Here is a 14324-nt window from a genome sequence, read left to right on the forward strand (position 1 = left end):
TTGGTCACAGTAGCTCAGTTGCACAGAAACACTCTTAAGAACCGCAAGTAAAAAGAAAGATTAACTAAAGTAAAATAAAAATAAGATATAGGCAAAATCTAGTAAAATAAAATTAAAATGAAACAGAAATAAAAATCTAGTAAAATAAAATTAAAATAAAATAAAAGTAAAAATCTAGTAAAATAAAATTAAAATGAAACAAATAAAAATAAAATAAAAGTCAATATCTAGTAAAATAAAATAAAAATGAAACATAAATAAAAATCTAGTAAAATAAAATTAAAATAAAATAAGAGTACAAATCTAGTAAAATGAAATAAAAACAGTATAAGCAAAAAAATTTGCATATGAACAAACGTACAAGAAACAGAGACAGAAGTAAATATATAATATACCAAAAAGAGTTATACAATCAATGTGAACTTAAAATTCAGAATCTTAGCTGTAATGTGAAGGTATGCTTGAATACATTTAGGAATATGCAACTATATATATATATATATATATATATATATATATATATATATATATATATATATATATATATATATATACACACACATATATATATATATAATGTATGTGTATAATATTTAGACATTATTCACTGTAATTAAACAATAAATGATATAATTAAAAACATTGTGAAAAAACATAAACCTGTCATTTATATTTGAGTCATCCTTCCATGTTAAGACTCCAGTAGCTGTACAGGTGACATGGAGGTTTATCTTCACAGAGCGTCATCGTACTGGAGGCTGAGATCGTGGTTTCCTGGTTCTTGGACTGCAGGGACTAATCACAAAGGTGGGGTTATTTTTACGTACATACTGTAAAGATGAACACATATTGACTCACTTTCAGAACAAGCCTCTAGTGGAAATCAGAGAAACTGCAGTTAATAGGATTTCAATAGTGTTAATGTTTTTTGTTGTTGTTTTTAGGCACTAGATAAAAACATGTGGTCTATGCTGAGATGGACGGAGATGTTTTAGATGTGCAAGACTCTATCAGGGAAGAACTCTAATGAAGCATGAAGGTATTTAAAAAGTATTTCAAAAGATCACATTTTAGGAGGAAACCTCACTGCAGTGGAATCACATGGAAAAGTCTCAAGTTCAGGTTTTTTTTATTTCATGAAATCTAAACAAAAAGCTTCAGTCTGCACTGATTGAGATGATAGTTATGATGAACACCTACTGGTCATCTTTCTCTTGAAAAATATCCGAAGGAGTGCGCTCACGATCACGACCCCAGTCACGACTGAAGTGACTGAAACAACCACAGGTAGGTTTATTCCCTCAGAGCTGGGAAGCAGCCGATCTAAAACACAGACAACATTCAGTCTTTACAGTAGATTACAATTTTAATAAGCACCTTACAGTCTGGAGTCTGGGCCATAAGATTTACTGCAAACGGTATTTACAAAAACATTCTTACCCCAAGATTTCTCAACAGTCATATTAGATGCAGCATGAATGATTTCACAGGTGTAATTAGACTTGTCTGACTTTAAAATCTCCACATAGTCTCTTCTCTGGAAGGTGTCGTCTTCATTTGGACGAACATCTGAGGTCACCACTCCGTCCTCTCTGGTCAGAATACGTCCGTTCTTCTTGATATTCAGGATGATGTCTTTTGGGTAGAAGCCTGTGGCCAGACACGTCAAAGTGACGTTGGTCTCCACGTTTGTTGCAAACACGTAAACATCAGGAGGAGCTGGAAACAGAAAAAACAGCAGAGTTAGATGCTTGTTGGGTGTAGTTCACACATAATACAAAGTTTAACCAGGACTAAATGTGTTGTTTTTTAACATGCAGCTGCAGTTCTGAAGGCCAGTCACATGTCAAAGAAGACCCAAAGCATGATGCTGCCACCACCATGTGACCGCTTTGGTTAGCGTGTTCATCATACATACAGGCTTCTTGAAGCTGCTTCTCTCTGTAACTCATGAACTTCCCCAGCCAGTCCATGCACTCGTTCTCCAGGTAGCCTTTGGTGTATTCTTTCAGGACCTGGACTTCATCCCACTTCCTCTTGGTGGGGACAGCTGCATCAGTCGGGGCGACCCAGACTGCGTGTTCATCATCGAAGGACAGGAAGTCGTTTCCATCATAATTGTACATGTCCATGCCACGGTGGAACTGTAGAGTACCGTCAGGTCTTTCCTCACCCTCACAGCCGTGCATCCACTGGAGAACATGGACGTCTGAAACCAAACAAAGGTCATATCTAAAAGGTTCAGAATTAAATGTGTTTGAGGAGTTTTTCAGTGTCGTGGATCTTACCGGTGTCATTCTGTCTCATCCGTTTCATCAGGATGTCGATGTTGACCTTGAACCACTGCTGCTTGCTCTGGCGGGACTGTGTTCCTTTGCTCCAATAGTCTTCAGAGAGTCGCTCTTCCATCCAGGTCTGTTTGGGAACTTTCTTCTGATTCTCACTGTCGTAGTAGTCGATCATCCTGCTGTCCAGCAGACCCATGGCAGTGAACTCGTGGATGCCCGGGAGTCCCACAGGTTTGGAGAGGGCCGTGTAGATGTAAGTGAGGGAATGTCTCTCTGAAAATCACACGAGGCGTTCAGAGTTCCTCCTGATTCATAATATAAATTATAATATTTATATATAAGAACTAAATGTGACATGATTCCTCCTGAGGATCCTCTCTACAGAAACAGTGACTGACATCTGTCTGTAGCAGCATGAAAACTAGAGACAAACTTTACTTCCATAAAACTATGTGATGAACCACAGATTGTGTATTTTTGGTTTTAACTCGGTGGCGGCTGTTTCCTTCCTGCATCATTTAGTCACATTAAGGTTTTATTTTTATTCAGTTAACTGACGACAGAACGAGCACAAACACATAAAGACAACTTCCTCATCAATGTTAAAGTCGTCCATCTCTAGCTGAAGAACAGTCATCTAATTTATTAGATCATATTTTGTCGTCACTTTTGTTTTAGAGTTGGTGATGGGTATAAATTAAATTCATCTTTTAACTCACCACAGGTCACCATCGGTCCGAGCAGGATGACAACTGAGACCAAAAACATTTTAACTTCAGAGAAAACAAACTTTGTTTCTGAACAGAGAGAGAGACGAGATTCTTCTTCTTCTTCTTCTTCTGTATCATCTGCTTTCTTCCTCAATCTAACACAGTTATTAAACAGCTGATGGTGCGTTCAGGTGACACCAGGAAACTATTAACGATAACGACTCCACAGACCTGGCTTTAGACCGTTTGTTTCAACTCTTCTTCAGATTAGACCAGAAGCTTCTGAAGATTCAGTTCAGGTTTTGATTTTTAATGAACTTGCTTTTAAAACTCATTTTAACTTTGAGTTTAAACTTGAATCTTCAGGAAAACGTGGATACAGTGAAGGCGTCTGAATACTTCCTGAAGAGACTCTCCACTGTTGAACTGATCTTAATGAAGACTGAAGATGAACACAGTCTCTCCTCAGAGGATTTCACAGTTTTGTTCTGGTGAAAAGTGACAGAAGCTGGAGCTCAGTGTGTTGTGTCATGTATTAAACTCACATGGAACCAGAAACCACAGAAGAAGAGACGTGTTTAAAGTAATCTCAAAGAAAATAAAGAAGAAGTATGATTTAAAATGATTTATTTATTTTAACCACTGAGAATAAAATGACTGACTATTTTTTAATGTGGAAACATTTCCTTTTTAGTCATAAAGTATAAAATTAAACTGACAACAAAATACAGCATTAAAAAACCTTTGACTGGTGAGCCTGAAGTAAGATTAAATGACAATAACCAACAATAAAAACAAATATTTACAGTGATACAGCATCAGACAGTACATGAGATTAAAAAAAAAGTAAAACATAGGGCAAATACAAAATGTCAAAGAACACAACGTCATCATCAACATCACATAACACAGGTTATACATGTGTGGTCTACTGGGAGCAGAGTTGGTCGTACAGCCTCACAGTGTTGGAAGAAATGACCTGAGGTAATGCTCCTTCACAGCAGTCAGCTGCTACTTCAAATACTCTGATCACACTGCCATACTCTGTTTTACCAAAACTCAATCTCTCACTTCACACAATGCTGCATGAACGACGACCTGCAGCTCAACGTATCACAGACAAGAGAACTAGTCATCAACAGCTCCAGGACACACAGCACAGCCCACAACACTGGCACCAATAATCAAACTGTTCAGACAGTGGACTCGTTAAAGCATCTTAGACTCATCCTGGACAATAAACTGAGCAACGCACCACTGACAACTACAAACGCTCTAACAAACACTATCTGTGTTTATAACCAGGGCTCGACAGTGCAAGCACCTCGTCGCAAATGCTGGTAAAAAATAGTTCAGTGCGAATTGTGAAATGCAATTGCCTTTTTTTTTTTCAGTCGGCATCATTTCATTTGGCAGCTTAACATAAGGCTGGCACAATCAGTGAATTCTTTTAAATCACTTCTTAAAACTCATTTTAAAGACTTGCTTTTATGTGAGATTTGTCTTTTTAACTTTCTTTTAACTTGTAACTTGAATTAAGTCATTCTATTTTACTGTGTTTTATTTTATTTTATTTATATTTATTATTTTTGTTATGTGGTTGTTTATGTAATTTAACTTTCAATTGCTTTTATTGTCTTCTCAAATATTGTTGGTTGTTCTTATTTTGCCTGAGTATTTTATTCATGCTTGAATGTTAAAGCACTTTGTAAACACTGTTTTTAAAAGGTGCTATATAAATAAAGGTATTATATTATTATTATTAACCATGACGTCCATTCAGCAAACACACTATAGCCGCGCTGAATTCAAAGGGGTGGCCTAGCTAAGTTAGCATCATGCCGAAGTGGGGAAATATAAGAAATCCTACAGGAAGGAATGGGAGACCGACCTTGAACTTAAGACCTGGATTGCGGCTGTCCCAGGAGACGACTCTAAAGCCCGTTGCAGGTATTGTAACACAGAAATAAGAGCTCAGCTTAATGATCTGAAAGAACATGGCGCCACAAAAAATGGTTGATTTACTGCGCTCTTGCTGGTTGCAATTTGCAAAAAACCTACTTATCTATCATTTATGTGTGGTTATTTGATGCACAGTTGCACTGTGCAGATTTGCACCTATAAATAACTGACAATACATGAGTTGTTACAGTATTATTCTCTCTGCACTCTTTAGAGAATATAACTAAAACTAAAAAAGATATGAATTTAATTGTTTTGCTTATAAATGCCTCCTTGTTGACCTCATATCACTTTATTAAAGAAAAACGCATTATTTGGTAACTTTTCATCGCGCCCCTAAAATTATTTGTGTGCTACTAGATTTTTCAACTGAGTAAAATGCTGAGCGTCAAGCCCTGGTTACACATTCAAAGCACTGTCTGTTGTTGCTCTACAAAGTATAATCCAACCCTAATCTATCTACAGTAACAATATGTCTGTGTCTACAATGAAACTACAGTTATTAATATCTAACTCTCAGGTTTACTGGAGTTAAATTATAACAAATGAGAAAATGTAAATATTGATTGTCACCAACTTTCTTAATAACAGCTTAAATAAGAAGTAAAATCAGTCAAATATTCCTTTCACATTCCTTCAAATAAGACCTGTCCAGGGTCCACCCTTGTTTTTATACAGAGCTTGTTTTTATATAGAGCTTGTTTTTATACAGAGCTTTTCTACCTGTTGGTTCTCAAAGTGCTTTACAGTCACAGACACATGGACCCATTCACTCACACATTCTCACACCAGTGCCTCACACTGGGAGCAACTGGAGGTTCAGTGTCTTGCTCAAGGACACTTCAGCAACAGATTAACTGGTTAAATAACGGTTAGTTGGAGCTCTACATACTGTTGATACTAACTCAGTAGTTTTACACTCTCACACAGAGCTTTAATCACATTTAGTATGAGATGAAAAATAAACATTTATCTTCTTTCTCCTGAACTCTAACACTGTCTGGTTGTAACAGCTCCATTAAACATCCACACACTGACTCTCTTTAAGGTCTCAACTTCTGGATTAGTTTCATTTCTTCCAGGTGGCTCTGAGGAAACCCTCCTGATTCAAACAAGATCATCTAAATGTCACTTTGAGGTTTGAAGAAGATGGAAAAATACTTTAGTTTTCATTTAAATTCTCTTAGTTTCAGTCTCCTGCTCACTGATAGATGGATCTGATGTTTCTGATGAAATATTTCTGGACACTTTCAGGAGACTCTCAGCCTCAGTCGTCTTGATTTAATAGTCCCCGTCTGCAGGAATGAACATCAGAGTTATTTATATGTAGAGTTATAATAAAACATGGAGGTCAGATATTTTTCTGGTGTCTTCTTTGGTAAATGTTCATTTATCTTTCATTACAATAGATTCATCCAGATTATGAAAAGAACATTGAGACTCACCAGAGACATCAGAAGGAGAAACCAGACTCTCTTGTTACTGTGAAGAAAATAAAATGAAGTTTGACTAAAAATGTCTTTCCAGCTCATCTCTTCTTTCACTGAGGGTTCACCAGAAGCTAAAGACAACACAGGTCAGTCTGCCATGAGTCTGTCTGTCTGTCATGACACAGAAACTATCTATAGTTGAATGAAGTCACTTTCTACATTGATGTTTCACTGCACAGACTAAAACTGAAGCATGGAATAAAAACTACTGCATCACATGTGTAGACAGTAGATGACTTCATGTTGATTGGATCTCCAGTGTTATCATCTAAACACACACATCCAGGAACTATTAAGAACTAAATGCTACCATCTGTTTTCATCTCAATCTTCTGCCTCCAATCTTTTTCACTTCTTTTCATTTTTCTGACAGTTGGAACCAAAACAATGTCGTCAAACTCCTGCAGATCTAGAGCTGGAAACTTGGAACAAGAAGGAGTCACGGCAGAGAAAGAACATGTCAGAAACTTGGCTTCATTTCATGAAGAAAGACGACAACAGCTCTGGTTGTAACGTCTGGAAAAAGCTGAAACATCTTCTCCAACATGAACGTAGAGTCCTGGACGACCATGAAAATGATCCTGGAGAAATATTCTCTCATTTCATCCATTTTAGATCAAGACACAATCAAATCAATCCTCATCATCCTCATAGATCTTTACTGAGGAACACACTTACCAGTCAGGAGAGGTGAGGTCACCTTGATTCTATGTTCAGTTTTTCTACATTACATGTTTTGTAGTGATTTGATTTAAAACGACCAGTTTTAACAGAAATTATAACTTTTACTGAACAATATTCTGACTCTGTTCAAACTATCTAAAACACTTTAAGTTGTATTTATTAAGATTTAAAGCTGTAAATTAATCATTTAATAAACACAATCACTTCAGTCATTTCAAAGCAAAGATGTCAAATACTGTTTTAATTTAAATATGATATTAATATATTAACGTTAATTAGCTTTAAGCTAACTCTGGTTCTGAACATCACATGGTAACATTTACAGGACTGTAGATGGATTAATAAAATGTCAGTTATACAATAATTCAATAGAATCAGTAACAGAGAAATAAAACACTGACCTGGTTGAGGAGTTACAGTCTGCAGTGGTATAACTGTAAACAAAGATGAAGATGAAGCGTGTTATTTCCTCCAGTCTCATGTTTCTACAATAGTCTGTGAAGTTCATTGTAAAACGCTGCAGCCTGTGCAGGACTAACTTCAAGGATCAGGTCAGCATTCAGTATTTTATTGTCAGTAAATCTCAGAACACATTCAGTGTTGGATATCTGATGATAGAAACATCAACTTCAGAGCATTTCACTAAATGTCAATCCAGAATAACATCAGCCACATGTTTTAAATCAGTCCTGAACAGACACCAACAGAAACACACTGAAGATAATAAAGGAGTTACCTGGGGTATAGGTTACTACATCATCATTAGCAGCAGCTCCTGTAAATAAACACATAGTGAATGAAGTGATGATTGATGGTAGAAGTTATTGTATTAGAAGGACTTCTACTTGTCCACAGTCCAATAATAACAGAGCTCTGATAACAGACACACTCCATTGTTCTTCTGGCTGAACAGATACTGTGTAATCTTGGTGTAAATACACTACAGACAACTCTGGATTACAGGACCTACAATCATTGATGTTGTTGAACACACTGATGACACACAACACTCTACCTACCAAGAATGGGTCTTCTGAACAAATACAACACCAGCACCACAGCCAGGACCAGGACTCCTACCACTACAGTTCCTTCACATTTCTTTAGATAACAACATAAACATTGTTCCACAGATAACACTGCTAGTAGCTCTAATACAAACTGACACTTCAATCCAACATTAGTCCAAACAACTAAAATTAACTAATGTTTCACATCTGAGGTGTGATAAGAAAACTAATAATGTAGAGATCTGAAGGACTAGCTGTAGACAAAGAACAATATTTAAAATGATTTTAAAAGAAAGACTGAGACAGATGATAAAAACTATTAAACTTTCTTACCCCAAACCTCCTCAACATGAAAACCAGATGCAGCATGAATGACTTCACAGCTGTAATCAGACATCTCTGACTCTAAAATCTCCACTTGGTCTATTCTCTTGAAGGTGTCGTCTTCATTTGGACAAACCCCTGTACTCTCCACTCCGTCCTCTCTGGTTAGAATACGTCCGTTCCTCCAGATATTCAGAGTGATGTCTTTTGGGTAGAAGCCTGTGGCCAGACACGTCAAAATGACGTTGGTCTGAACTTCAGAGAGCTCTGTAAACATCTTCACACAAGGTTTAGCTGTAAACAGAAAACATGAGGTGATGTTTGGAGGGAGGCTACGTAGCAGCATGATACAGACCAATGTCACCACACATATGATCAGTTTACAACACTGACATCCTCATGATAAACTGAATCAGTCTCAGACTCCTTGTTTTAGCTTTATAGACATAATGAGGAGGTTTTTAGTTGATTGGTACAGAGAGAGTTGATCTGACTTCCCCGTTTTTAATGAAGTTTTTCTAGATGTACATAACATGAACACAGACAACATTTCATGGTGTCAGACACATTTCCTCAATATTCAGAATAACATCAGCCACATGTTTTAAATCAGTCCTGAACAGACACCAACAGAAACACACTGAAGAAAATAAAGGAGTTACCTGTGGCATTGATTGTTCTGCATCTGTTGGTCCATCCTGTAAATAAACACATAGTGAATGAAGTGATGACTGATGGTAGAAGTTATTGTATTAGAAGGACTTCTACTTGTCCACAGTCCAATAATAACAGAGCTCTGATAACAGACACACTCCATTGTTCTTCTGGCTGAACAGATACTGTGTAATCTTGGTGTAAATACACTACAGACAACTCTGGATTACAGGACCTACAATCATTGATGTTGTTGAACACACTCATGACACACAACACTCTACCTTGATTTATTTTATATTGTGTTAGCTGTTACGCTGCACACAAATGGAACAAACTACCAGCAGAGCTGAAATCAGCCCCAACTGTAAGCACTTTTAAATCCAGGTTAAAAACATTTCTTTTTTCATGTGCATATGGCTGAGCCCTTTTAAATCATTTTAAATCGTAATCTTGGATTTACACTGTAAGTCCTCTTAATCGTTTTAATATATGTATATATATAATACACTTTTCTTTTTCTTTTTTTTTCTTTTTTCTTTTTTTCTTTTTCTTTGTTCTTGCTTTTAACTGTGTGTTCTAATTTGTTCTGTTTTTATGTAAAGCACATTGAGTTGCCTCTTGGTATGAAATGCGCTATATAAATAAAAATGCCTTGCCTTGCCTTACCTACCAAGAATGCCTCGTTTCTTCAACACCACCAGCACAACTGGAACCAGGACCAGAACCAGAAGGACTCCTACAACTGCACCAATGATGATGACAGTGTTGTCTCCATTGTCTCCACCTCCATGAGGTTCAGGAGGAAGACGATGATCTAAAAGAGAGAAAACATTGACATCAGTTTGTGTGTGTTACTGAAATGTGGATGTAAAGTCTCAGCAAAGATTCAATTTAATGACTAAACAAAGTGAAATCAGTGGTTAGTGAAGGAGAGAAACATGTGATGTTAAAAACTAAACCAGTGTGTCAGAGTATTCTCAGATGAGACTATGTGAAGACAACTTCTACCTGTTCTCTTGGTTACAATCGTCTGACTGACTTCAATTCAACCACAACTATTTCAGATGAACTCAGCTGAGTCTCAGAAACGTTTCAATCATTAGAGACCAGTCACTGCAGCCCTCTGAAATAATGTGGACATTTCAGCTCCAGTCTTCAGTCATTTTCTTCACATTTCTTTAGACAAACACTTGTAGAGACGACACTGTTAGCAGCTCTGATACAAATCAACTCTGAATCCAACCAGAGTCTAGAAAACTACACTAAATCATTTTGACATCTCTGTCATCAGAAAACTAAGAATGCAGAGATCTGTTGGACAAACATCAGAATAAAATGAATAAAACTATTAAACTTTCTTACCCCAAACCTTCTCAACACGTGAACCAGATGCAGCATGAATGACTTCACAGCTGTAATCAGACTTGTCTGACTTTAAAATCTCCACATAGTCTCTTCTCTGGAAGGTGTCGTTTTTATTTGAACAAACTCTTGAACTCTTCACTCCGTCCTCTCTGGTCAGAAGACGTCCGTTCCTCTTGATATTCAGGATGATGTCTTTTGGGTAGAAGCCTGAGGCCAGACACGTCAAAAAGACGTTGGTCTGAACTTTGGAGTTATTTAGAAACACGTAAACATCAGGTTGATCTGGAAGCAGAAAACATGAGGTGATGTTTGGAGGGAGGCTACGTAGCAGCATGATACAGACCAATGTCACCACACATATATCTGTAGTGAGACTTTACTTGATGTAAATAATAAAATATATTCTCATGTCTTACATGTGTCTATAAACTCAGATGAAATGATCCATCCTCTTCCACCAGATTTAGGATCTAAAACACAGAAAACATTCACATTAGTTTCATGTTCAGTCTTTCAACACAATCCTGATCTGTCACTGAAATAATGTGGATGGAAAGTCACAGAAAAGTCACTAAACAACATATTTAGTCATTTGTTCAGTGAGAAACATGTGACGTTAAAGAAAAAGTCTCATCTGAGAATAAACGATGTGAAACCTCAAAACAGATTCTGATTTTCTACCAGGTCAGAATCTGTAAATTCCTAAAACCAGTGTTTCCTTCTAACTAATGTTTCTCCTTGTTGAGTCTCTGAAGACACAGAGTTGTCACATGTAAATACCAACTATTCATCTTCAACAGAGTCACATGGTTTAGACGTAATCATCTCCTGGAGAGAAACTAAGAAGATTTACTGCATCTGTCCCAGTAAATCACACCAAGCTGGAGAACCAACCACAGTCTGATGTACCTGGACTAAACAGCCCAGGTGTGAATGAACCTTCAGATCCTTTGTTAGTGAAGTCATTTCAATCATTGGACAGAAACCACTGTCAGCTTTCTGCAGTAATGTTGATCACATCCCAGATATACAAGACATGACGTTTACTTCACATTCAGACAAGAACATGAACAACATCACTGCTAGCAGCTCTGATACGTTACTAACTCACTGTTCATTTAAAAATGAGTTTAACAACTAGAGAAAATACATCAGGACTAATAATGTAGAGATCTACTAACTACATGTAGAGAACTAGATTATAGAATAAATAAAAACTACAACAAATAATTAAAACTATAAAACTTTCTTACCCCAAACCTTCTCAACACGAAAACGAGATGCAGCATGAATGACTTCACAGCTGTAATTAGACATGTCAGACTTGTCAGAAATGATCACATGGTCTCTTCTCCAGAAGGTGTCTTCATGTGGTTTAACTCCTGAAGTCTTCACTCCGTCCTCTTTAGTCAGAACACAGTGATTCTTCTTGATGTTCAGGATGATGTCTGTTGTCTTGAAGCCTTTAGCTCTGCACACTAAAATCCTGTGATTTTCAATCTCTGTACCAACATCAATGTCATCTGTATACATCTCCACCTCAGGTTGATCTGGAAGCAGAAAACATGAGGTGATGTTTGGAGGGAGGCTACGTAGCAGCATGATACAGACCAATGTCACCACACATATGATCAGTTTACAACACTGACATCCTGAATTAGTCCAGTTTACACATCACCACATGGATTAAACACACAACACATTTGATTTGATCAGACATGAATTAAAGATCAGTAAATAAATTAATATGACAATAAATGAAACAATAGTGATAGTAAACAATTGTAGGAATTAATTCATTTATAAAATATGGAATAAATTAGTTTAATAATCTTGTCTCTATTTCTTCTCCTTTATATTTAGTTTATTTACTGAATCATTTAATTGTCTATTTCCACCATTAGTTTCACTTTTAAATGTATTTGTTCAATGTATTTATTTAATTTCAGTTTTATTTAATTTGTTTAAGTTTGTCAGACGTGTAAGACTGTGGAATAAATAAAGGATTCTTTTATTTTAATTAGAAAATTTAGGAAGAAATTCAGAACATTTACTTTTAAATAGTTACTTTAATTGAAGTTCTTTCTTCTAGTGTGTATTTAACATTGTACTTTAATAATGACATCCATGTGAAACCATGCAGAGGTTTAGTATTTTAATTTCCATCAACGTATGTGTGACTGGAATAAAGGCCTCCAGCACTAAATCCAGAAACACGTTCATCAACTTCTATCACAGTAAACCACACTAAACATCAACCAGACATCTGGAATAAGTTTACATGACTAAAACTCTACAAAGGAATCACCTACAACAAGAAATTAAACTAAAATGACTTTAAAATCTTCAACAGTTCAAATGATTTAGTTTCGTTTTTACCTCGACTCTCATCAAAGGTTCATAAAACAGTGACTTACCGCTGTTTACCGTCACTACTGTCCCCAGAAGAAATAAAAAGACCAAGATGAACATTTTGAACACAAACTTCATTCTGTTCTCAATAGGGCTGGGCGATATGTATATAAAAATATACTGATATATTTTTTTAATGTGATATGGAATTAGACCATATCGCATATATCGCATATAGCTCTAATTAGCTGTGATCTTTGCTCCAAGCTGATGACCTGGAGCTCTCTGCACTGCTCCCCGCCCTTCCTCTTTCATGCAGGAGGAGGAGCAACAATCTGCAGAGGAGAAACTGGTTAGTAACAGATATTTGTAATTTGGAGATGGTTCAGATTCAAAGTATGAGATAAGCAACAAAATCACGTGATATGCAGGTTGCGCTAGATTTTTTTTCGTTGTCTCTCATTTTGACTGACAGGGTCATAAAAATCCCGTCATAATCTATTTTTACCCGACACTTTTTTTAAATGATAATAATGCAATTCAATAGTATTTCATTTTCATTATTATTAATAGTATTTTTCAGTATTGACAGTAGCCTATTGACTTTAAATGGTAAGGGGGGGAAAAAGAGGGAGAGGAAGAAGCTGGATAAGATCATCAGGAAGTCCAGCTCTGTCCTGGGCTGCCCCTTGGACTCAGTGGGGGAGGTGGTGACAGGAGAGTCCTGGCTAAAGTGTCCTCCATGCTGGACAATGAGTCCCACCCCCTGCATGGAGACCTGACAGGACTGAGGAGCAGCTTCAGTGACAGACTGCTCCACCCTCGATGTGTGAAGATACAGAAGGTCTTTCCTGCCTGCTGCTCCACAACCACCACTCTTGATATATGTGCAGTATTACTACACCACAGTGTGTAAAAACTCCAAAACAGCAGTTTGACACCAGTCTATGTAATAATTTACAATTCAATCCGTGCAATATTTGTATCCTATTCCATTTCATTATTTATCTTTTATATGCTACTCTTTTTGCTCTTGTTATTTTTTATTCTGCCTTTTCTGTAAGCTGTTGTAAACTGCAATTTCCCCATTGCAGGACTAATTAAGGTTTTTCTTATTCGTATATACATATTTATTGTATATGTCTATGGTTAGCTGAGCTCTGACGTGTGCATCAGTATAATCGGTGGACCAGGAAATCGTGACCTGATAAAAGTTCCACGATGTTTGGAACGAAAACTGATCAGAGGCAAGAGCCAATTAATAAGGTCACTCGCCACCAAGTGGTCAGAGGTGTGAACTGCAATCTGTCAAAATGACGGATGACCTTCAGATTTTTCCGTCACAGTTTTAAAAAAACGGAAAATATTCGGTTAACGTGACCCCTGGTTATATGTAGATAGTGCTATTAACAAGATACAGCCAAGGGTGGAAACACTACAAATCTCTTTCACCAACTTAAACAGTGGAACAAACTGCAGTAC

The 14324-nt window shown here is 36.8% G+C and overlaps 1 protein-coding gene across 1 annotated transcript; it reads right to left on the minus strand.

Moving 5' to 3' along the window:
- Positions 1–643: 643 nt before the first annotated feature.
- Positions 644–12986, minus strand: LOC311501283 (major histocompatibility complex class I-related gene protein-like). Its single transcript, XM_084563004.1, has 5 exons — positions 12908–12986; positions 2289–2561; positions 1919–2209; positions 1201–1719; positions 644–795 (listed from the first exon to the last, which is right to left on the minus strand). The coding sequence occupies exons 1-4, from the start codon at positions 12978–12980 to the stop codon at positions 1379–1381; spliced, it is 978 nt and encodes a 325-aa protein (XP_084419130.1). The 5' UTR covers positions 12981–12986; the 3' UTR covers positions 644–795; positions 1201–1378.
- Between the last annotated feature and the right edge of the window lie 1338 nt (positions 12987–14324).

This window comes from Chelon labrosus (assembly GCF_963514085.1).
Source record: "Chelon labrosus genome assembly, chromosome: 16".
In the NCBI taxonomy this organism is placed as follows: domain Eukaryota; kingdom Metazoa; phylum Chordata; class Actinopteri; order Mugiliformes; family Mugilidae; genus Chelon; species Chelon labrosus.